The following is a 25,418-nucleotide window of genomic DNA, read 5'->3' on the forward strand; positions in this document are numbered from 1 at the left end:
TGACCATTGCCTTATACAAGGGGATAATCACCTCCTCGTTCCTGCTAGAAATATTCCTGTATATCATTGACAAGACACCATGAGCTGCTCTTGCAGACCACCGGCATTGCTCAGAAAACTGCATATCTGACTTCACAATTACACCCAGGTCCTTTTCATTCTCTACCACTGTCGGTGTAGTACCACACAGTTCATACATTACTCTGGGGTTACTGCTTTCCATATGTAGTACTTTCCATTTGTCAATGTTAAACTTCAGCTGCTACCTATCAGCCGATCTGATCAACTTTTCTAGATCCTGTTGCAGCAGTGTACTGTCATTGGTGTCATTAACAACCCTGCCAACCTTTGTATCGTCTGCAAACTTGGACATTAAGCCTGATATACCATCATCAATATCATTAATAAATAAAGAACAACAATGGACTCAAAACTAAACCTGGGGGACTCCACTAATAACATTTGTCTACGAAGAGCAATGTCCACTGATTACCACTCTCTGTCTTCTCCCACTCAACCATCCCTTTATCAATAGCAGCTAATTGCCTCCAATGCCATACTGCTCCAATTTGTGCAGCAGTCTTCCATGTGCAACAGTATCAAAAGCCTTTCTAAGATTCAAATATGTGATATCAAAGTTATTCCCTGCAGCCAGTTCTTTTGTGATCACATCATAGTAACCAATGAAATTGGTCAGACAAGACTTCCTCTTAACATACCCATGCTGTGTCCGAGCTTAACTGAAGTCTTGTCTAGACGATCCCGCGGTGCTTCTTTAACCAATGTCTCCATTAATTTTCCTGGAACAGAAGTTAAACTAACAGGTCCATAATTACTTGTGTTGCCCTTTGATCATCCTCTGTGAATTGGGGTCACATTTGCACATCTCCAGTCCATGGGTACCAACTCTGGGTCTAAGGAAGCTCTCATAATTATGCCTAAGGCTTTGCTTTCCTTTGCTGCCTCCTTTAATATAACTGGATAGATCCCAAACACCCTAGGTGCCTTTGTTATGTTTATCTTCAACAATTTCTTCTCCACTTTGCTCTCAGTTATTACAAAATCATCTAGTTCACTGCCAGAGTTTAATTCACCTCTGGCATTCCTCTCCCTGAATAGCTCATGTGAATGTAAATGCAAAATACTCATTTAGTTTATTAGCTATCTGAGCAGGATCATCAACAGTTGAACCATCGATATCAAGTGGACCAATCTGATTTATCCCCTTCCTTCTAGAGTTTACATAAGTAAAGAACTCTTTGCTGTTTTTCTTTGCATCCTTTGCCAAGGATTTCTCGTAATCTACCTTTGCCTGCCTAATCTCCTTTGTGACTTGGTTACAGACCAGCTTATATCTATCATAGATTAATTTATATGTATCCCATGCATTTTTCTTCTCTGCCAGATGGCTCATTATTTTATCTGACATCCATTTAGGCCAAACCTTCAATAATATTTCTTAGTTGGTATGAAAAGCCTAGTAGCTTCCAAGATAAATTCTTTGAATGCTTCCCATTTTGAATTTGCTGTTGGTAACATCATCAGTTGGTCCGACCATATAGAATTTAAATACTGTTTCAGACCATCCCAGTCACCTTTACGAAAGCAAAAACCCTTTCCTTTACCCCTGATGGTAGTTATTCTTTGAGTAAATCCCACTTCAGCACACAGTGATTGATCACTGCCACCTAGTGGTTCCTTTATCTGCAGATTCTTAATGCATGAAGAATCACTACTGATAATCAGATCAAGAGTATTACTCCCTCTAGTTGCCTTCCGAACATGCTGTTGTAGAAAACAATCACCCAATAAATCCACAAAAGCCTTGCTAGTGTGTGAGTGACCAACCCACAAATTCCAGTCAATATCTGGGAAATTAAAATCTCCCATTATAAGACTCTCTGATTTACTGGCCTACTCTATTTCCCTCTACAGTTTCTTATTATACTCATCAGAGCCATTAGGCCGATAGCACACTCCTACTCTCAATTTTGATCTCCCAATGTTTATGTGACACCAAACTGACTCGACACTGTACTGTCCAGCGATGTCGACTGGCTTCACTTCCTTGGATTTTATGTGTTTCTTAAATGATAGCATAACCCCTCCTCCGTTCCTATCCTGTCTATCCTTTCTGTACACATTGTTCTCTCCAAATTCCAGTTCTGCATTCCTTATATCTGTGTGACACCACATCTCTGATATCCCAACAATATCTGTCTTTGATGTTCTAAGCAATACCACTAATTCATCAAATTTATTTACCAAAATATTTGCATTGGTGTACACGCAAGTATACATGCACCTGTTTCTATTCTTAGCTATCCTAATAGAACCCATGTGTTTACTTGTACCACAATGACTCCCAGCAGTCTCTGAAATATCTTGCATCTTGTTTTCCTGGCTGCTGCTCATTCCAATAGAAGCAGTGCAAGACTCACTTTCACCTCTGCCAGTGGCTACTGCTAATCTATTAGTCCTTGTATCCCCCCAAGCTAGCAGTTTTCCGATCTACCTAACACTGCCTCGATAGCATCAGCAAATATTCTTGTACCCTTTCTATTTAGGTGTATCCCATCCCTGTAGAAGCAATCTCTCCTGTTAACGAGTACAGACCAGGCTGAAAAAAATTCTACCCCTTGAGCCTTGCACAATCTTTCCAGGGCTGAACTGATCGACAAGGCTCTCATTATATACTCCCTCCTGTCGTGTCTGGGCAGAAGTACAGACACTTTCAAATTCAACCCTAATTCTCGGCTTTTTTTTTTCAATAGTGATCTGTACTTGTTAAGTAATTCTACCGGCCTCCTAGTCTTAATCACCCTTTGTGTCCTTAAAAGATGATATCTGCTCTACGACGTCATCAGTCTTTGCCCCTGGCAGACATATATTGTTTATAATGAGACTGAAGGTTATGTCCTATTTTTGACTCAGGACATTTCATCCATACTCGTTTTACTGTTTTGTCGTCCTCAAATTCGAAATATACTAAAGTACCAATTGCACTGTTTACCAATCCACCGACCACATCTATATTTTTAGTAATCATGTACAGTTTTCCTTTCAATAATGGTAGAATGTATGGAAACGAGCAGTTTCAATCACTGGCATTTTATGAATTTTATTTTGAATCCCTTGCAAACATAAGTACCATCTTCTTTGGTAACAAATCTTGATTCTATAATTTTAAGTTCATCTGGTAATAACGCTTTTCCATCGCCTATTTTTGTAAGAATTTTAGAAAATGTACTATCGGACTATCGAACAACTTGTACTAATTCATGAAATTGTAGTGAATTCTTTCGATTCCAATATAGAATAAATAATGTTAGCTGTTATTCCTACTGATTTAAATGCAATTTGCAAATATTCTGCGGTATGCATTCACATAATTTTCATTGCCACATATAGCAAATGTTGGGGAGTTACTCCATGATAATCAGATCTACGAATTTCACTCGAATTTCACTTAAATTTTCGTGCGTGCCCCAAATATATATCTGGAAAAGAGAGTTCTTCTGCATGTATATAAAATATGAAACTTGTTGGAGATGATTTTTGATCCGATGCAATACATAAATATTTATCTTCAGACCATAATTATGTTTGTTGTTGAATTAACAATAGTTCATCATCACTGTTGACAGGTTCCACAATTTCATCTGAATGTTCCTGTTCACTATCATCATTTGTCCCCAAGAAATAGTCACTCACTTTTATGCCGTAAAATATATACAAAAAATGAATTTATCAAATATCGTAACCATATTTTCATTAGTTTTTTTGCACACATCCTTGTAGATATGATGAATTACGTATGAGTCTTCATTTTATATGTACATTAATGGCATAATCGTCATCTAATTCTCTAGGTAATTGATGAACCATCATATTTACATTAATTGGTACATTTATTACTTGTCCAATGATCCCATATTGTCCATGTTCATAACATAAATGACGAATTTGCATAAAGGGTTATCGTGGTGATATCAAATGCTCAGTTACAACATCCAGTGGAGTAGGATATGTGGGATATATAAATCCATTTGGCGTGGCCATAGTGTGTATCCATCCCTCTTTTAATGAAGTATGAGATGTATTACACTTCATGAAAGTACTCACTTCTTGTAAATGAAATTCATTTTCAAGTAATTCATATGAAGTGGTTGGAAATGGTTTCAAATCTAACTGAAACCATAAATGATCACAAACATTACAACTAAATACAAATGGGTTTTTGTACACTAGTTTTTCAAACTCACTGTCAGCTCGTGTAGACTATAGGGATGTAATCAGGAATCTCATTATTAGCCATTTCTAATTTTGGTTTTTTTCATGCATGATATTCCTTCATTCATTCTGCTGGAGCTTTAGATTCCTGATGAGTATCGGGCATAGCAGAACTCTGTGGTTGAATTTCATTATAATTCGGAATAGTTTGAATTTCTAATTTCCTTTTCTTCCATTCACAATATGCCTTAATCATTTCAGCTCGAGTTTTTTTTAGGTGCAGTTTGAGAACTCCCAGGCATAACGAAACACTCTTGTTGAATTTCATCTGGATTCACATTTCTGTCTAACTTCCCTTTCTTTCTTTCTTTCATGATATTCCTTTGAACGCTGGGCTTAGATTTTGGCACAGTCATTTGCATATTAATCATTATGCTGATATAACGGTATAATGTAGCGCATCACTGCTCAATTGTACTTGTTGTGTCACTGCACTTGTTGCATACAATCGAGTTTTCTTGGGCACATGCATTGTACTTGTTTTATCACTGTACTTGTAGTGTCACTGCAGCAACAAGTACAATGCATGTGCATCAGGTTTAGGTGTCGATTTCTAGGTAATGTAATGCTTTTTTCCAAATAACACTAGTAAATACGTTTTTAATGTCAAAACCTTCTCATTTCACCGATCTGTTCACTCCAAATGTTTCTCTAGTTCAGCCTTAAATTTAAGCTATCAACTTCCACAACAACAGATGGAAGTCTGTTCCAGCAATCAACTACTCGATGGCTAGAGGCAAACTTCCGCACATTCTACAACTGTCTTTCCTCAATTTGAATCTATGTCCCCTCAGGTTCTTAATCTGAGCAAGTGGAAGTATCCCATCAGCATTGAGCTTGCTTAAACTATTGAAGGCCTTATACACCTCAGTCAGATCACCTCGCAGGAGCCTAGTCTCCAAATGCTGAAACTAGCAGAACTTAACCCTCTCTCTCTCTTGGTAAGAGCACCCCTTGTTCCTCTCATCAATCTTGATGCCCTTCTCTGTACATTTTCTAGCAAATCTACATGATTCCTAAAATGAGGCCACAAGACCTGCACGCATAACTCAAAGCCTGACTAGTGCAATGGCATAATAACCGCCTTGTCTCTGCTAGCAAAATTCCGATATATCATTGACAAAACTACATGACCTGTGTGGCAGCCCGTCTGCACTACCCAGAGAACTTCATATCTGATTTCACAATAACCCCCCCTGGTCTTTTTCATTCTCCACCTCCCCGAGTGTAGTGCCACACAGTTGGTAAGTTTCTCTTGGCTTACTGCTACCAATATGCAGTACAGGTAACCCTCCTATAACATTGTAGTTAGGTTCCTATAAAATGTTGTGTTGTGCGAAACTGTGTTATATGAGACTCAGAACAAGTACAAAAAGCGGGGTTACGTTCCAAAATCTAACAAAATGAACAATTCTAGATTTCATGTATCTTCTGCTTTCTTTAAAAATTAGTAATCTGGGTTTCTTTGCTTTTGTTGATAAATCTTTGTAAATTTCATCCTATGGAACTAAGCATTTTTGAAACTCCCTTTTGAAGTTTGGGCTCCTTTTATTCATGGATCTGCATTCAGAAAAGAAGATTCCAATTTCTCGGCTAACTTTATGCCTTCCTGTATGCTTTTTTAGTAAACTTTCGAAATTTAGAATTTTAATCTGGGTTTTCATCCTCTGAATTGAGTTGGTTTTACCTCCGATGCTATTTCCACAAATAAATCCATTCGGCAGCCTGTTTTTCTACCAGTAATTCTTGAATGTGTACAGTAACCATATCTTTTTTATTTTTTAGGAGCATTGGCGACTAAGGCTATGTTATCTGTGTATATTGTCTATATATTGGGTGTGTCCTGAGGTCAATTTTCTGTTTTGCTGAACGAAAAACCTGAGCTTCCAGGACAAAAAACCATGCTACCATCGCCCAATTAACTCAGCCATGTTAAAAAGATCCATAAAAATTCCTCCCATTATCAGTGGGATTTGAACTCAGGTCTTTTGAAAACCTGGTGTGGGGAGGAGGGTGATTCTATCAACTGTGCTACCCACGGGGGCTTCAATAGCCATATCATCAAAATCTTCCCCTCCTACCGACTTAGCAAATTCTACTATCCCACTGATTCCATTTTCTTTCGGTTCAACCATATTTCCTGAATGAACTGACTCTGATCATACATTTTCTAACATGCACCTGTTAGCAGTTTTATTTCTTGGAGTGATAAAGCTATGATTCTAATACATACAAAGGGTACTAGGAAAGTTTTGCAATACAGCTTTGTTTATTTAATTTTTTCAAAGTAATTTCCTCTACATTCAATACACCTCTCCATCCTCCGAAACAAATCTTTAAACCAGTTCTGCCAAGTTTCACTAGGGAGTAAAGCACACTCGTTGTCCCAAGCCCGTAGAAGGTCCTCATCACTGGAAAACCGCCTCCCTTTTAGCTTCATTTTCACATGCGGGAACAGTGCAAAGTCGCAGGGAGCAAGGTCCGGCCTGTAGGGAGGGTGCTCGAGAAGTTTCAGTCCTGTCGTGGTCAAATATTCAGTGCAGGCTTTGGTGCGGTGAGCTGGAGGATTATCGTGATGGAGGTACCAGGTGTCCATTCTTGACTTTGGCCGCAGGTTCTTCATAGATCCAATGACTTTAGGCAGGCATTGTTCAGTATACCACTTAGCTGTGACTGTCTTCTGCGTGTCCAAAACGACACTTTCCACAATTCCACTCGATTTGAAAAATACAGCTATCATTTTCTTCTTTACAGATTGGGATTTTCTGACAATTACGGGTGTGTCGTCATCATCAAAGACCCAAACTTTGTTTTGAGCCTTGGTCGGCAGATCGTAATAGTACAGCCAAGTCTCGTCACCTGTCACGACGTTGTTCACATACCGAGATTGTCCCTTATCAAACTTTTTTAACATCTCCCAGCACCAAGTCACACGTCGTGTCATTTGCTCTTCAGTCAGTTGATGCGGCACCCAGAGAGAACAAAGTTTCTTCACGTGAAAATGATCTTGCAGAATCGAACGAATTGGTGGTGCATTTAGGCCCAAAGTATCCTCTATCTGTTGGTAGGTCACTCGCCTGTTTTCGTCAAGCATTTTCCTCACAGCAGTAACGTTTTCCTCCGTAACTGACGTTCGTGGCCTTCCCGGCCTCTCAGAATCCTCCAGAGTGAAATTTCCCCTTTGGAATTCTCTATACCACCTGAATATTGTTGTATGATGTGGACAATCATCATCTAGTGCAAGAGTCATTTCTTCTAAGCACTGGTCTATGGTTAAACCACGCACGAAATTATACCACAAAACTGTCCTTATCTCATTTCGTGACCACGATGCCATCGCAAGCACTTTACACTCTCACTACTAATGAATAACTGAGCCCATCGACTTGGCGCGGCGGCTACTATGCACGTATGAACATGTCTCAACATGCAGCAACAAGCAGCTTCCTGTGATTCATTGTTGCGTCATATTGCAAAACTTTCCTAGTACCCTTTGTATACAATTGAGAAATGTTTCCATGCCTCCATTACTTCAATAGATTTGGAATCAATTTTTTCCAAAATCCATTATAACAATTTTCGATATAATGAGTTTTAATGGTGGATATAATGCCTTGATCTAATGGCTGAATGAAAGAAGTTGTATTAAACTAGTAAATCTGTGGTGGTAGGAACATAACTTCAATGTTTGGGTGACTTAAATCTTTTGGATTGCCTGGTGTGCTATCCAATAGTAATAAAACTTTGAAATCTAGATTTTTCCACAAGTTCAATAGCACAGAATGTATCACTGGGATTTCACATGGATTTTTCAATAATTTTTTTTGACTATCAAGTCAACAGCGGGGATTCAGAAAGAGTGGAAATGTTAAAAAATTACATCCAACATAATAGAAGGGTTTTCCCCACACAAAAACTCAAAAATACCCTGTTATGTTTGTTATTTGGTTTTTAGGAGCATTAGCAACTAAGGCCATATTGCTCCGGGATATGCGGTGGTCATTCCCTGACCTTTCCGCATCCTCCATATTTGGTGGTGACGGGCTCGAACCCCGGTCTAACAAGAAGTGTGTGTGCTACGCACTGCTGCTCCTTCCCACCTGGCTAAGGAGGCGCCTCCCTGTTATGTGAGATTTACCGAAATTATCAAACTATGTTAGAGCAAAACTGGGTTATTAAGTACCATGCTGGGCAAGGATTGCCGCAATTTATCAATTGTGTTAGAGCAAAACTGTGTTGTAGAAGTACCGTGTTGTATGGGGGTACTTTGCGTTTGTCAATGTTAAACTTTAGTTGCCACTTCTGAGTCCATCTGCCTAACTTATCTAGATCCTGCTGCAGTAACATACTGTCTTTACTGTCACTAATAATCTTTATATCATCTGCAAACCTGACATTAAGCCTGATATACCTTCATTGACATCATTGATAAATACAAAAAAACAACAATGGGCCCAGCACTGAATTCTAGAGACTCCACTAATAACATTAGTGCACATAGAACAGTGTCCATTTATTACCACTCTCTGCCATCTCCCACTCAACCATCTCTTTATCCATTGCAGCAACTTGCAATTAATGCCATACTGCTCCAATATGTAAAGCAGCCTTATATGTGCAACAGTATCAAAAGCTTTCCTGATATCCAGGTATATGATACCAAAATAATTTTTTGGATCCAGTTCCTTTGTGATCACATTGCAGAAATTGGTCAGACAAGACTTCCCCTTAAGAAACCCATGCTGTATCTGAACTATTACTGCAGGCTTGTCTAGGTGATCCGGCATCACTTCTTTAACCAGTGACTTCATTATTTTCCCCCGAACAGAAGTTAGACTAACAGGTCTATAATTATTTGTTCACCCTTTGAACCCCCTTCCCTTTGTGAATTGGGGATACATTTGCACATCTCCAGTCCATGAGGACCTCCCGTGAATCTAAGGATGCTCTCATAATTATGGCTAAGGGTTTGCTAACTTGCCTCGCTGCATCCTTCAATATAACTGGATAGATTCCATCTAGCCCATGTGTTTTTTTTTATGTTTAACTTCAACAATTTCTCCTCCATTTTGCTCTCCATTAGTTCAAAATCATTTAGCTCCCTGTTAGAGTTTAGTAAACTTCTGTCTTCCTCTTCCTTACAGAATTCCTCATGTGTGAATGTAGATGCAAGATACTCATTCAGTTTGTCAGCTATTTGAGCAGGATCATCAACATCGAACCACCAACATCAATTGGACCAATCTCGTTCATCCCCTTCCTTCTAGAGTTTACATAAGTAAAGAAGTATTTGTTGTTTTTCTTTGGATCCTTTGCCAAGGATTTCTCGTACTCAGCCTTTGCTTGCCTAACCTCTTTTGTGACTTGATTACAGACTAGCTTATATCTGACGTAGGCTTCTGTGTCACTTGATAATTTATATGCATCCCACACATTTTCCCTCTGCCATGAGCCTCATTAGCTCATCTGACTTCCATTTAGGTCTAAATCTTGAACATTATTTCTTAGTTGGTATGAAAAGCCTAGTAGCTGCCAAGATTAATTTCCTGAAGGCTTCCCATTTAGAATTCGCTGTTTTAAACATCATCAGTTGATCGCACTATACAGAATTTAAAAACTGTCTGAGATCACTGTAGTCACCTTTACGAAAACAAAACCCTTCCCTTTACCTTTGATGATAGTTACATCTTTAAGTAAATCCCACATCAGTACACTGTTATCGCTGTCTCCTAGTGGTTACTTTATCTGAAAATTCTTAATGCATGAATAATCACTATTGATAATCACATCAGGAGTATTACTCCCTTTGGTTGCTTCTCGAATGTGTTGTTGTAGAAAACAATCCTCCAATAAATCCCCAAAAGTCTTGTTAGCATGCGAGTGACCAACCCACAAGTTCTAGTTAATATCTGTAAAGTGAAAATCCTCCATTACAAGACATTTTGATTTATTGGCCCACTCTTTCTCTGCACAATTGTTAGTTGTACTCATCATTATTAGAATTAGTAGTAGCAAAGTGATGCAAAGGAGCAATTTTATATGACATCAACCAAATTACTATCAACATGAAAGTTTGTATTTAGGGTAGATGTGTATTACCCTAAGTAGCATTAGATCATGCTTTTAATGCTAAAAATTTATTTCTTGGAGCTTGAAAACTTAAAAATAGGACAAAAAAACAAAGTTTGATTAGTATAATATGAGAATACCATGGTAGAAAATTAATATATAATGCTGATAAAGTTCATTAAAATTTATCATGAATTCAATTACCAGTGATAACCACAGTTTTCCAATTTCAGTGGACTTGGAAAAGCAAAGAATGCCTGGTGACTTTTCATCTTCTAGTAATTCTTCCTCCTCCTCCTCTTCTTCCTCCTCAAATTCAAATGGAATTTCAATTTCTTCTTGGGCTTAATACAAAATATCAGACAAAAATTATTCACCATTTTATTTACCACTTAAATTTTATACACCTTTTATCTCAAACTTTAAACAAAAATTCTACTGCTAAGTGCAAGGAGGGCTCGACAGGAGTTCACTTGGAGCCCAGTATTAAAAATAAGGCATTTTTCTATGCCATATATCTGCATAATAGATTATGATGTCAGTTAGTTGTGTGACATGTTTGGCTGTATAGCCTGTGTGAGCTCATAAATTATAGCATATCATATATTACCATATAAAGATGACTAGCAGAGCATTATGTAATTTTGAGTGCTGAGATTTACCAGCCAGCAGAGATTCATCACAGGGTGCAATGAACCTCTGTTGTACAGAAATTTGTGGATTTATAAATAACAGTAATAAAAATAATGATATCAGTGTAACTGTCTTCACAGCATTGTACAATACAATACAATCTGTTCTCCTTTGCCTTGGGACTGGAAATTCTTTCAACAGGGAACACTTTATGGTCTCAAAAGAACAACATTACTTGTAGATGACAGATGGAATAATCAGTGACAACAATTAGTTGTTTTTTCTAAAAGCAATAAAAGTCCCACTATCCAAAATCCATCCAGAAAGCTCATGAAACTGACCCATTTGAAAAATAATACATTAAAAAAAAAAAAAACAGGACAGCTGTATTACCTGACTACACAGATAAATTGAGAATTATTTAAACATGAAAAAAAAGCAGTAAAGTTTAATAAGACAATTTATGATGATTAATTGCTATATTTAATAACCACTATAATACCATATGAAATTAATTAAGGTGATATATTTAAGGTGATATTTCGGGCATCTTACCAATACTCATCATCAGACCATGCTGTTGATAGACTCCTGTTTGCCAATGCTACCAGGTGTGCATATCAGGGTCTGGTAGCATCGGTAAGCAGAAGACAAGTTATATTAAAATTAATTTAAAAAAATATTTTAGAAAGTTGGAAAATGCTGTATTTACTGTTTACATCACAACAAAAGTGACTGCTAGAGGCACTGAAATATGTCCTTCTTTACCCAGCTGCTGCTATTAAAGTATTGTGTACTTGAGTAAATGTGTTTATATTGTCTTATAGCCCTTAATGGATAACGGATATTATCATATCTGTTACCCATTCATTTATTATGGTATCCAAAAAAGATCAAAAAGTTTTTGGCAAAAGGTGTAAATGTGTTATATTAGCCTTAAAATAGAAACTAGATATTAGAAGAATATCTAGTTTCTAGAATATCTAGAAAAAAGTGAAAATCGTAACATATTAATTATGGAATTAATATGTTACGATTTCAACAATTTATGATATAAATGTATAATTAGTGATAAGTTTTATGTGGTATGAAATAAACACGAAAAGAAGTATTTTAAAATTAAGCAAAAAGAAATAAGTATAGTGTATGCACTGGTGTAACTAAGAAATTTAACTTCCAATTACCACATCTCATTGTATGGTATACGCACCTATGAAGGTAATGTTCAAACAACCAGAAACCCCTAATCCTCATTGACTGTAAACTGTATCTGGAAACTTCAATTATTTCAATAGGAGATTCAACCCTATGTTTTTGAATCACTGTATTTTAAATCATTTCATAGTAGTTTCATCCGTGTTTTTGAATTATAAGCAAATCAGAGCAAAATTTTATATTATCATTATCAGTAGAATACTGATAATGATAATAGTCATAAACTATAATTTAACATATACCTGTTTCAGATGTTTCTTCTCCAGAAGTAGTCTCATCTGATTGTATATCACTTGCCTCAGCTTCAGCTGCAGCTTCTGCTTCTTTTAAAGCTTGTCTTCTTAGTTCTTCAATTTCTTTTCTTCTAACTGCCTGCAATTAAAAAGGCATGCAAAAAATCTGAAAGAGGGTGTGTCAAGGATAAGTGAAATTTCGACAAAATTTAGCCTTTTTTTTATTCAATATTATATATAAACAGAACTGTTGTGCCACATCACAGGAACAATTTGGATATTTCAAAATAAGAGATGCTCATTATCATCAGTGTTCTGCCAAGAGCAGATACAAATATAACTCAACAACTTCTCCATAATTTCCTGTCTTCAGCCCTTCTCTTCTTCTCCCCATATTCACTATTCCCACTCAAATGATCTATCATAGATTTTCCCAATCTCCCTCTAGGCCTCTTCCCATCGATTTTTACCTCCATCACATTCTTTATCAATCCTTCAGCTTACAACACAGGTCCAATCCAATTTCACTTCCATCTTCTCACTTTATCAATCTATCTTATTTTTTCCAACCTCCTCCATACCCATATTTCAAAGCTTTCCGATCTACTAATATCTTCCATTCTCAATGTCCATGTCTCTGCTCCATAAAGTAACTCATTCCATATCAGACACCATACCAAACTTTTATTTAAAACAATCTAATTTTCTACATAATATTCTTCTTTGCTTCTCAAAAGTGCTTTTTTTTTTACACATTGTTATTTTTATTTCTCTGCTGATATTTGCTAGTTCCACCACAAGGCTTTCCTAAACTTGCTCCCCTATTTTAATATTACTCTTCCTATTTAAATATTTAACTCAAACCTTACTTCTCTCACTCTCACAACCTTCGTGTTCTTGGTATTGCTTCTCATTAAAACCTATCATAACTTTCCTTTAGATTATAAACCAATTTCTGAAACCCTTCCTTAAATCAAACAGCAGTGTGATATAATTTGCAAATTTAACTCTATCAATAACCTTTCCCCCATGCTCATCCCATACAACTGCAAAGAAGATTTTTGAGCTTCCAGTAACAATAAGTACTGGGAGCTCAAAAATTTTAGCATCTTTTTGACTTAACATTAACATTTTAAATGGCATTCAATAAATAGTTTATGAGTCTTAGTCATGTTTGTTAGTTTATTTTTAAATTTAACTAGAGATTTTGTAAGTTAGGACTTAATATGCATAAAATCTTTGTATCAGAGATTTGGTGTGAATATTGTATCTTGTAACTTATTATGTGGTGCATTGTAAGGAAATTCTAGTGTTTTTATTTGTGAAAAATAGGTATATTGATAGTTCAAATCATGTAGGTTAGAGTTGGATAACTTTATTATCTGTTATAATTAACTTACAACTCTATGAATGTTATGGTACAGCATAGTACATATAATGTAAACTTGACAGCATAATATATATAAAGTAAATATGATAGGTAAGTATGTATTATTGGTGCATAACTGGTGAATTAAAATAGTGTTAGTATTGCATTTCAGTATATTAGTTTAGTGTAGCATTCTCAATTATATTGAATTTAAACAGAAATCACACCCCAGAGTAGAGCAGCAAAGCAATGGGAGCGTGGGCTAGGGTGGAATAAATCAGGTGATTCTCCTACAAATCATAGCCTGAAGTAATGTGCCATTTTTGTATGTTTTCAAGCCTTTCTGGAATAGGACAAAATAAAGCAAAGGAGATATCTTTCAGTGCTGGGTGCAGAGAGCCGAAAAAAAAAAATGAGGCACCAACTCAGTGTTGTGATGGGCCTTTATGAGACCTTGAGGAGTAGGGTGGATACTTTCAAAGGTATTAAAATGGGGGCACTTCAAGCTCTCATTTGCCTAATTCAATGCCACAACTCACGCTTGAGCATCAGGCAGTACAGTGGCAACCCCCAAGGCAGAATGCACTGGTCCCACAGTAGGTAGCTATTGTTGGTGACTCTATTGTCATGGAAACAGGAATTATACTGTGCAAGGATAGGTGGAAAAGAACTAGGGTATGTCTGGCAGGGGCAAAAGCTGATGTTGTAGAAAGATATTTCATCTTTTAAGGGCACAAAAGGTAATACTGTTGTATACAATTGAACTAATGACATTAAGAGTGTGAGATCTACTTACTTCTGTTTACTTACAGGGTGATGTTGAGGAAAATCACAAGTTAGGGTTGAATTTCAAAGTGACTGCAATTCTACAAACACACAATAGGAGAAAGCATGTGATGTGATGAAAACCTTTTAATCAATTTGGTCCTAGTAAGATTGTGCAAGGTTCATGGGGAATAATTTTTCTCAGAGTGGGCTGTGCTTGTTAACAGGAGAGACTGCAGCTACAGGGATGGGATACACTTAAATAGCAAGGGTGCAAGAATAAATTGCTGATGGATATTTCAAAATAAGGCAGCATTAGGAAGGTGTGAAAAAATGTAACCCCAGTGGCTCATATCTGGTGAGTATGGGCTTGGCACACCCAGGGTATCTGGATATCATCATTCTTCTCTTTCTTGGTGATTCCCCTTCTACTTCTCTCTTCCCCCCCCCGGTTAATTCAGAAATTTTTTTTTAGCTGGTGCAGTATAAGCCTCAGGATTCCTTGCACTATATGGCTAGTAATAGTAATACTGCTAGTTTGGGGGGGGGGGGTTACAGGCTAATAGATTAACAATAACCACAGGCAGAGGTGCAAACAATTCTTGCACTGTTTCTGCTGGAACATGCAGCAGCCTCAAAAGCCAGGTGCAGGGAATTTCACGGCCTACTGTGAGTCATCATGAAACATGTAAATACCTGGTCTCTGTTCAGGTAACTAAGAGTAAAAACAGGTACATGTATATTTGCATGTATACAAATGCAAGGAGCATATAAAATAAATTTGACGAATCTGAAGTGCTGATCAAGTCCTAAAATGCAGACATTGCAGGGATATCAGATGTAAGGGATGCAGAATTTGAATATGGGGAGTAAAATGCATACAGAAAGGCCAGACAGGATAGGAGGAGTGGGGAGGGGGTTACCCTCTTAGTTAAGAAATTCATAAAATCTAAGGCATTATCCAGGTAACATGGGCGGATGGTGCAATGTTGAATCAATTTGGGGCAATATACACACTGGGAAAGCAAAAATGAGATGAGTGTTATTAGCATTAGTAGAGGCAAATGATGCAAGAAAGACAGCTTATATAGCTTCAGAGAAATAATAAAAAAAATAAAAAATAACTCTTCCAATTTCCCCCATCCATTCACTCCAAATGTTTGTCTAGTTCTGCCTTGAACTTATTTAAGTCGTTGACCTCTATTACAACAGATGGAAGTTTTTTCCAACTATCAATCACCCACTGATAAAGGCAAATTTCCGTACATTCTACAATTATCTTTCCTCAAATTGAATTCATATGCCCTCAGATGAGTAATAACTGAGCAAGAGGAAGAATATATCAGCATTGAGCTTGCTCAAACAATTCAAGACCTTATGCACACCTCAATCAGATCACCTCGCAGTGCCTGTTCGCCAGACACTGCAATTTCCAGAACTTAAGCCTATCTTGTTAACAGCAACCTTTGTTCCAGTCACCAATCTTGTTGCCTTTCTCTGTACTCGTTATAACAGCTCTACATCCTTCCTAAAATGAGGCCTCCAGACTTGTATGCAGTACTCAAGGTGTGGCCTGACAATTGCCTTATACAAGGGGATAATTACCTCCTTATCCATACTAGCAAAATTCCTGTATATCATTGACAAGACACTATGAGCTACTCTTGCAGCTTTAGCATTAGTTGAGGCTGTCACTCCAAATGTTTATTTAGTTCAGCCTTAAATTTATTTAAGCTATCAACTTCCACAACAACAGATGGAAGTCTGTTCCAGGAATCACCTACCCACTGACTAAAATCAAATTTCTGCACATCTATTCTACAACTGTCTTTCCTCAATTTGAATCTATGCACCTCAGGCATATGAGAGTATCCTTGTGCAGGTGAAGTTTTTTACTGCTCCTGGAATAGAGAAGTTTTTTCTGTTTTATTAGCTTAAATTGGCATATTAACTTATTTTCTAGAGCGGCTTTATATTCCTAGTTACGATACTTAGTTTAAAGTTTAACTTAGATAGAGATTTTGTAGGTATTACTTAGTATTGGTAAGAGTATCAAATTCACGTGTTACAAGTTGCAGATCCGAAAACAAGAAGTTTTTTAGCCATATTTAGCCGCTTTATTGACCAATTGTTATATCAAATTATTTTCTATAAGTAGCTTATAGACCTAGTCAGGATCTTTAGTTTATTCTGAATTGGGACAGCAAGATTTGGAAGTTAATTAATACTTAAGTGTACGTAGATTTCCCATTCATAACTTGCTGCCTTTGTTATACGACACAATGTTATATCCCCAACTAGAAAGCGTAAGCTTAGTATAGAATAGTATATAATATATATTGTCAATCATTCTGTAAAATATATTAATCTTGTTAAACTTCATTGTCAATTAAATTGTACTTTTTAACTAAATACATATAACGACTTAGATTACAAACATAACATAATTAATTAATACATAACTTGATATGGAAGTTATATAAACGGAACTCGTAGATAATACTCGATACTGAAAAATATATATAGCGTTATAACTGTCTTCGGATACAAGTTTAGGGTTATAATTTTGTACAGAAATTGAAATTAAATCGAAATCATGACTCAGACCAGAGAAGCAAAGCAAAAGGCTCAAGCTCAAGCTAGTGGGAGTGCTGTGGCTCAGAGGACAACTGAGAGGGGCAGTTGCCCTCTGAATCACAGCCTTTTAAAATGCACTGCTTGCATGATGTTTGTGGAGCAATCGGGTATGGGACATGATATTGCCATGGGGGATGTGTTTGTGTGTGCACGCGATGTAAGGAGTGTAAGGAAATCAGGTGACAACTCAGCGTTGTTATGGGCCTATATGAGAGCTTGAAGGACAGGGTGGATGTCCTCGAAGGATCTAAATTAAGGGGCCAATCCAGCTCTCAGCTGCCCACATCAGCGCCACAGTTTGCACTTGGTCATCACGCAACACAGCGGCAACCTCCAAGGCAGACTGTGCTGGTCCCACAGGAACTAGTACTTGTTGGTGACTCTATTGTCAGGGAAATGGGGAACATGCTTTGTGAAAAGGATAGGTGGAACAAGAGCAGGTTATGTCTGCCAGGGGCAAAAGATGATGAGGTTGTAGAGCGGATATCATCTTTTAAGGGCAGAAAAGGTGATACAGTTGTACACGTTGGAACTAATGATATTAAGAGTAGGAGACCGAAGGGTAGGTAGAATTACTTAACAAGTACAGGTCACTGTTGAAAAAAAGCCGTGAATTAGAGTTGAATTTGAAAGTTTCTGCAATTCTGCCTAGACACTATAGGAAGGAGTATATAATGGGAGCCTTGTCGATCAATTCGGCCCTGGAAAGACTGGGCAAGGCTCTAGGGGATGGAATTTTTTTAAGCCTGGTCTGTACTTGTTAACAGGAGAGACTGCTTCTACAGGGATGGTATACACTTAAATAGAAAGGGTGAAAGAATATTGGCTGATGCTATAGAGGCAGGCAGTGTTAAGTGGGTCGGAAAACTGCTAGCTTGGGGGGTTATAGGGACTAATAAGTTAACAGTAGCCACTGGCAGAGGTGAAAGTGATTCTTGCACTGCTTCTATTGAAATGAGCAGAAGTCTGAAAAACAAGATGCAGGATATTTCAGAGAGTGCTGGGAGTCATTGGGTACAAGTAAACACATGGGTTGTGTTAGGGTAGCTAAGAATAGGAACAGGTGCATGTATACTTGCATGTACACCAATGCTAGGAGTTTGGTAAATAAATTTGATGAATTTGAGGTATTGCTCAAAACATCAAAGGCAAATATTCTGGGATATCAGAGACGTGGTGTCATACAGATATAAGGAATGCAGAACTAGAATTTGGGGAGTACAATGTGTACAGAAAGGATAGACAGGATAGGAATGAAGGAGGGGTTATGCTATTAGTTAAGAAACACGTAAAATGCGAGGAAGTGAAGCCAGGTGACATCGCTGGACAGTGCAGTGTCGAGTCAGTTTGGTGTGACATAAGCTTTTGTTTGTTTGTTTGTTATTTGGTTTTTAGGAGCATTAGCAACTAAGGCCATATTACTCCGAGAATATACGGTGGTCATTCCCTGACCTTTCCTCATCCTCTGAATTTGGTGGTGACGGGCTCAAAGTGACATAAGCATTGGGAGATCAAAATTGAGAGTAGGAGTGTGCTATAGGCCTAATGACTCTATTGAGTATAATAAGAAATTGTACAGGGAAATAGAGTGGGCCAGTAAATCAGAAAGTCTTATAATGGGGGATTTTAATTTCCCAGATATTGACTGGAATTTGTGTGTTGGTCACTCACACACTGGCAAGGCTTTTGTGGATTTATTGGATGATTGCTTTCTACATCAGCATGTTCAGGAGGAAACTAGAGGGAGTAATACTCTTGATCTGATTATCAGTAGTGATTCTTCATGCGTTAAGAATCTGCAGATAAAGGACCCACTAGGTGGCAATGATCACAGTGTGCTGAAGTGGGATTTACTCAAAGAGGTAACTACCATCAGGGGTAAAGGAAAGTGTTTTTGCTTTCGTAAAGGCGACTACGATGGTATAGACAGTATTTAAATTCTATAAAGTGGGACCAACTGATGATGTTACCATCAGCAAATTGAAAATGGGAAGCATTCAAAGAACTTATCTTGAAAGCTACTAAGCTTTACATACCAACTAAGAAATATTTTTCAAGGTTTAGGCCTAAATGGATGTCAGATGAACTAATGAGACATATGGCAGAGAAGAAAAATGCATGGGATACATATAAATTAAAGGTGACATGGAAGCCTCTGATAGATATAAGCTGGTCTGTAACCAAGTCACAAAGGAGATTAAGCAGGCAAAGGCAGATTATGAGAAATTCTTTGCAAAGGATGCAAAGAAAAATAGAAGAGTTCTTTACCTATGTAAACTCTAGAAGGAAAGGGATGAATCAGATTGGTCCACTGGATAGTGACAGTTCAACAGTTGAGGATCCTGCTCAAGTGGCTAACAAACTAAACGAGTATTTTGCATCTACATTCACACATGAGCAGTTATTTGGGAAGGGGAATACCAGAGGTGAAGTAAACCCTGGCAGTGAGCTAGATGATTTTGTAATAACTCAGAGGAAAGTGGAGGGGAAATTGTTGAGGATAAATATAAAAAAGGCATCTGGGGTGGATGGGATCTATCCAGTTATATTAAAGGAGACAGCAAAAGAAATAAGCAAACACTTAGCCATAATTATGAAAGCTTCTTTGGACTCAGGAGAGGTACCCATAGACTGGAGATATGCAAATGTGAATCCAATTCACAAAGGAGGATCAAAGGCTGACACAAGTAATTATAGACCTGTGAGTTTAACTTCTATTCCAGGAATATTAATGGAGACACTGGTTAAAGAAGCACTGCAGGATCATCTAGACAAGACTTCAGTTATAGCTCGGGCACAGCACGGTTTTGTTAAGGGAAAGTCTTGCTTGACCAATTTGATTGGATACTATGATACAGTCCCAAAAGAACTGGATGCAGGGAATAACTTTGATATTATATATTTGGATCTTAGAAAGGCTTTTGATACTGTTGCACATGGAAGATTGCTGCACAAATTGGAGCAGTGTGGCATTGGAGGCAAATTCCTGCTATGGATAAAGGGGTGCTTGAGGGGAAGAAGACAGAGAGTGGTAATCAATGGACACTGCTCAACGTGGACTAATGTTATTAGTGGAGTTCCTCAGGGTTCAGTGTTGGGTCCATTATTGTTTTCTGTATTTATAAATGATACTGATGGTATATCAAGCTTAATGTCCAAGTTTGCAGTCACTACAAAGGTTGGCAGGGTTGTTAAGAACACTACTGATGCTATGCTGAGAGGTGGCAAATGAAGTTTAACATTGACAAATGTAAAGTACTACATATGGGAAACAGCAACCCCCAGAGCAACGTATCAAATCTGTGGTACTACACTGACAGTGATAGAGAATGAAAAGGACCTGGGGGTAATTGTGCAGGCAGATATGAAGTTCTCTGAGCAGTGCAGACGAGCTGCAAGAGTAGCTCATGGTGTCTTGTCAATGATATACAGGAATTTTTCTAGCAGGGACAGGGATGTGATTATTCCCTTGTATAAGGCATTGGTCAGGCCACACCTTGAGTACTGTATACAGGTCTGGAGGCCTCATTTCAAGAAGGATGTAGAGCTGCTGGAACGAATACAGAGAAGGGCAACAAGATTAGTGAATGGAACAAAGGGTTGCTCTTACGAAGAAAGGCTTAAGTTTTGCAAATTACAGAGCCTGGAGACTAGGCATCGGCGAGGTGATCTGATAGAGGTGTATAAGGCTTTGAATGGCTTGAGCATGCTCAATGCCGATGGGATTCTTCCTCTTGCTCAGAATAATCACCTGAGAGGGCATAAATTCAGATTGAAAAAAGACAGATGTAGGATAAATGTGCGGAAATTTGCCTTTAGCCAGCGGGTAGTTGGTTGGTTTGAGCAGACTTCCATCCCTTGTTGTGGAAGTTGATAGCCTAAATAAATTTAAGGCTCAGTTGGACAGGTATTTTAATGGAGGGGTGAAATGGAAGTGGTTTTTTTTTTTTTTTTTTGGCTGATGCTGCATAAGCTTGCTTTCTTGCATCATATGCCTCTACTAATGCTAATGCTAATGGTAATCTCAGCAAGCGGAAATATCCCGTTAGCCTGTTTACACCAATCAAGGCCTTATACACCTCAATCAGATCACCTCGCAGGTGCCTAGTTTCCAGACGCTGCAACATCCAAATTGTAAACCTTTCTTCGTAAGTGCATCTCTCTGTTCCTCTGACCAATCTTGTTGCCCTTCTGTGTACTTGTTCTAGCAACAATATATCCTTCCTAAAATGAGGTCTCCAGACCAGTATATAGTACTCAAACCATGGCCTGAACTTCGCCTTATACAAAGGGATACTCACCTCCTTGTCTCTGCCAGAAAAATTCCTATATATCATTGACAAAACACAATGACCTGCTCTGGCAGCCAGTCTGCACTGCTCAGAGAACTTCATATCTGACTGCACAATTACCCGTACGTCTTTTTCAATCTCCACCTGTCTGAATGTAGTACGACACAGTTGGTACATTTCTCTTGGATTACTGCTATCCATGTGCAATACTTTGCATTTGTCAAAGTTAAACTTCAGTTGCCACTTCTCAGCCCATCTGCCTATCTTTTGTAGATCCTGTTGCAGTAGCATACTATCTTTACTGTCACTAACAACCCTGCCAACCTTTGTATCATCGGCAAATTTGGACATTAACCTTGATATACCTTCATCGATATCACTGATAATTACGCAAAACAACAACAGGTTCAGCACTGAACCCTGGGATACTCCAGTAATAACATTAGTACATGTAGAGCCGTGTCAATTTATTACCACTCACTGCTGTCTCCATTCAACCATCCCTTTATCCATTGCAGCAACTTGCCCTTAATGCCATAACACTCCAATTTGTAAAGCAGTCTTCCATGTGAAACAGTATCAAAGGTTTTTCTGAAATCCAAGTATATGATATCAAAATTATTTTTTTGCATCCAGTTCATTTGTGACTAAATTGTAGTATCCAATCAAATTGGTCAGACGATACTTCCCCCTTAACAAACCCTTGCTGTGTCTGAACTATTATTGCAGTCTTTTCTAGGTGATCCTGTATCACCTCTTTATCCAGTGACTCCTTATTTTCCCTAAACAGAAGTTAAACTAACAGGTCACCCTTTGCACCCCCTTTATGAATTGGGGATACATTTGCACATCTTTAGTTCATGGGGACATCCCCTGAATCTAAGAATACTCCCATAATTATGGCTAAGGGTTTGCTTATTCCCTTGCTGCCTCCTTCAATATAACTGGATAGATTCCATCTGCCCCAGGTGCCTTTTTTAGGTTTAACTTCAACAATTTCTCCTCCATTTTGCTCTCAGTTATTACAAAATCACTTAATTCTTCTGTGAGAGTTTGATAAACTTGTGGGATTGTCCTCCTTGAATAATTCCTCACGTGTGAATGTAGAGATGCAAAATACTCATTCAGTTTATCAGCTACTTAAGCAGGATCATCAACAGTTGAACCACCAACATCAATAGGATCAATCTGATTTATCCCCTTCCTTCTAGCGTTTACAGTCTTTTCTCCCTATGCCAAGGATTTCTCATAATCAGTCTTCGCTTGCCTAACCTCCTTTGTGACTTGATTACAAACTAGCTTATATCTGCCATAGGTTTCTGTGTCACCTGGTTATTTATATGCATCACCCACATTTTTCTTCTCTGCCACAACCCTCATTCATTCATCTCAGATTCATTTAGGCCTAAATATTGAACAGTATTTTTTAATTGGTATGAAAAGACTAGTAGCTTCCAAGATTAATTCCTTGAAGGCTTCCCATTTAGAATTCACTATTTTTAAGATCATTAGTTGATTACACTGTATAAAATTTTAAAAATGTCTGAGACCACTGTAGTCACGTTTACAAAAACAAAATCCTTCCCGTTACTCTTGATGGTAGTTACATCTTTAAGTAAATCCGACATCAGTACAGTGTGATCATTGTCACCTAGAGGTTACTTTATCTGCAAGGCGGCAAGTTATGAACATAAAATCTACAGACACTAAGTATTACTTTCAAAATCGCTATCTAAATTCCAAATAAACCAAGAGGCTTGACTAGGACTATAAACTGCTTATAGAAAATAATTTGATATAACAATTAATTCAATAAAATGGCAAAATATAACTAAAAGCATAGTCTCCAGACACTGTAATTTGGAAAACTTAAGCCTTTCTTCATAAGAGGAACCCTTTGTTCCATTCATTAATCTTGTTGCCCTTCTCTACACTCATTTCAGCAGCTCTACATGCTTTCTAAAATGAGGCCTCCAGACCTGTATACAGTACTCAATGTGTGGCCTGACCATTGCCTTATACAGGGTGATAATCACAGATAAAGCATTCCTTATATCTGTGTGACACCACCTCTGATATCCCAACAGTATCTGCCTTTGATGCTTTGACCAACACCTCAAATTCATCAAATTTATTTACCAAACTCCTAGCATTGGTTTACACGCAAGTATACATGCACCTGTTCCTATTCTTAGCTTCCCTAACACAGCCCATGTGTTTACTTGTACCGCAATGACTCCCAGCAGTCTCTGAAATCCCATGTATCTTGTTTTCCAGGCTGCTGCCCATTCCAATAGAAGAAGTGCAAGAATCACTTTCACCTGTCAGCAGCTACTGTTAATCTATTAGTTTGTGTATTCTGCCCCCCCCCCCCCCCCCCCAAGATAGTAGTTTTCTCATCCACCTAACACTGCCTCGATAGCATCAGCAAATATTCTTTCACCCTTTCTATTTAAGTGTATCCTATCCCTGTAGAAACAGTCTCTCTTTTTAACAAGCACAGATCATATAAAGATGATACAAAGGTTAGCAGGATTGTTAATGACAGTGTGCTACTGCAACAGGATCTACAAAATTTTGGTAGATGGGCTGAGAAGTGGCAACTGAAGTTTAACATTGTCAAATGCAAAGTACTGCATATGGGTGAAAGTAACCCCACAGGATCGTACCAACTGTGTGGTATTACACTTAGGTTGGCAGAAAATGAAAAAGACTTGGGAGTATTTGTGCACCCAGATATTAAGTTTTCTGAGCAATGCAGATAGGCTGTAAGAGCAGGTCATGGGGTTTTGTCAATGAAAGACAGGAATTTTGCAAGCAAGGAAAAGGAGTTGATTATCCATTTGTATAAGGCAATGGTCAGGCCACACCTTGAGTACTGTGTACAGGTCTGGAGGCCTCATTTTTAGGAAGGGTGTAGATTTGCTTGCGCGTGTACAGAGAAAGGCAACAAGATTTGTGAGCGGAATGAAGGGATCCTCTTACCAAGAGAGGCTTAAGTTCAGCAAATTGCAGCTTCTGGAGACTAGGCACCTGTGAGGTGATCTGACTAAGGTGTATAAGGCCTTGAATTGGTTGAGCATGCTGGATTCTGATGGGATTTTTCCACTTGCTCAGATTACGAACCTAAGGGAGTATAAATTCAAATTGAGGAAAAACAGTTATAGAATAGATGTGAGGAAATTTTCCTTTAGTCAGGGGGTGGTTAATTGCTGGAACAAACTTCCATCTGTTGTTGTGGAAGTTGATAGCTTAAATAAATTCAAGGAGCAACTGGACAAACTTTTAGAGGGAATGGTTGTGTGAATTTTTTTTTTTGGCTGATGCTACATAAGCTCATATTCTTGTTTCCTTGCATCACATGTTTCTATTACTATCACTATCTATGTGGTGTGGCTGGTGGAACTGTGACTGGGATGTTGTTGGCTCTGTCTACTACTTTTTCTCCTTAGGAGTCGGTTTCATCGACGATGACAGTATAGATTGGGCCCAATCTGCAATATATATGGTTTAGGGAGGTGATACTTCAGTTTGTGATGCAATTGATTGATATTTTTGCATTGCCGTTTTTAGGTGCATTGAGCATAATTTGTTTTTTAGCCTCTTGGTATGAAACTTTTCGTTCTACCCTGTACTTCTGTATTTTTTTCCCTCTCTTCCAGAGATCTCATGATTTTGAATAGGCTGGATATGCGCCTTTGGATTTAAGACAGGGCGATATTTTAACCTCATAATCTGTTTGAAAATGTTTTTTTAATCACAGTTTGGAGAGACTGGATCTCCTCTAAAAGCCATTTGCGAGTAACCAAATTTTTGGCACTTGTAGCTTCTTATAGGATTCGGAATATAAAGTCGTACTCAGCAGTTGAGATAGCCAACTTTAACACTAGATGGCAAGATAGGTGATTGGAA

General features: G+C 38.0%; 1 protein-coding gene across 1 annotated transcript in view; it reads right to left on the reverse strand.

Annotated features, from left to right (window-relative positions):
- The window catches only part of LOC150087426 (cilia- and flagella-associated protein 44), a 577,933-nt gene that overhangs the window by 326,313 nt on the left and 226,202 nt on the right, over window positions 1–25,418 (reverse strand). The window contains exons 13-14 of the mRNA XM_090372063.1: window positions 12,453–12,582; window positions 10,567–10,706 (exon numbers count right to left, since the gene is read on the reverse strand). Coding sequence (XP_090228189.1) covers window positions 10,567–10,706; window positions 12,453–12,582 — 270 coding nt within the window. The remainder of the gene's footprint in view (window positions 1–10,566; window positions 10,707–12,452; window positions 12,583–25,418) is intronic.

The sequence above is a fragment of the Mastigoproctus giganteus genome, chromosome 4, assembly GCF_048544385.1.
Source record: "Mastigoproctus giganteus isolate SK-2022 chromosome 4, ASM4854438v1, whole genome shotgun sequence".
Lineage (NCBI taxonomy): Eukaryota > Metazoa > Arthropoda > Arachnida > Uropygi > Thelyphonidae > Mastigoproctus > Mastigoproctus giganteus.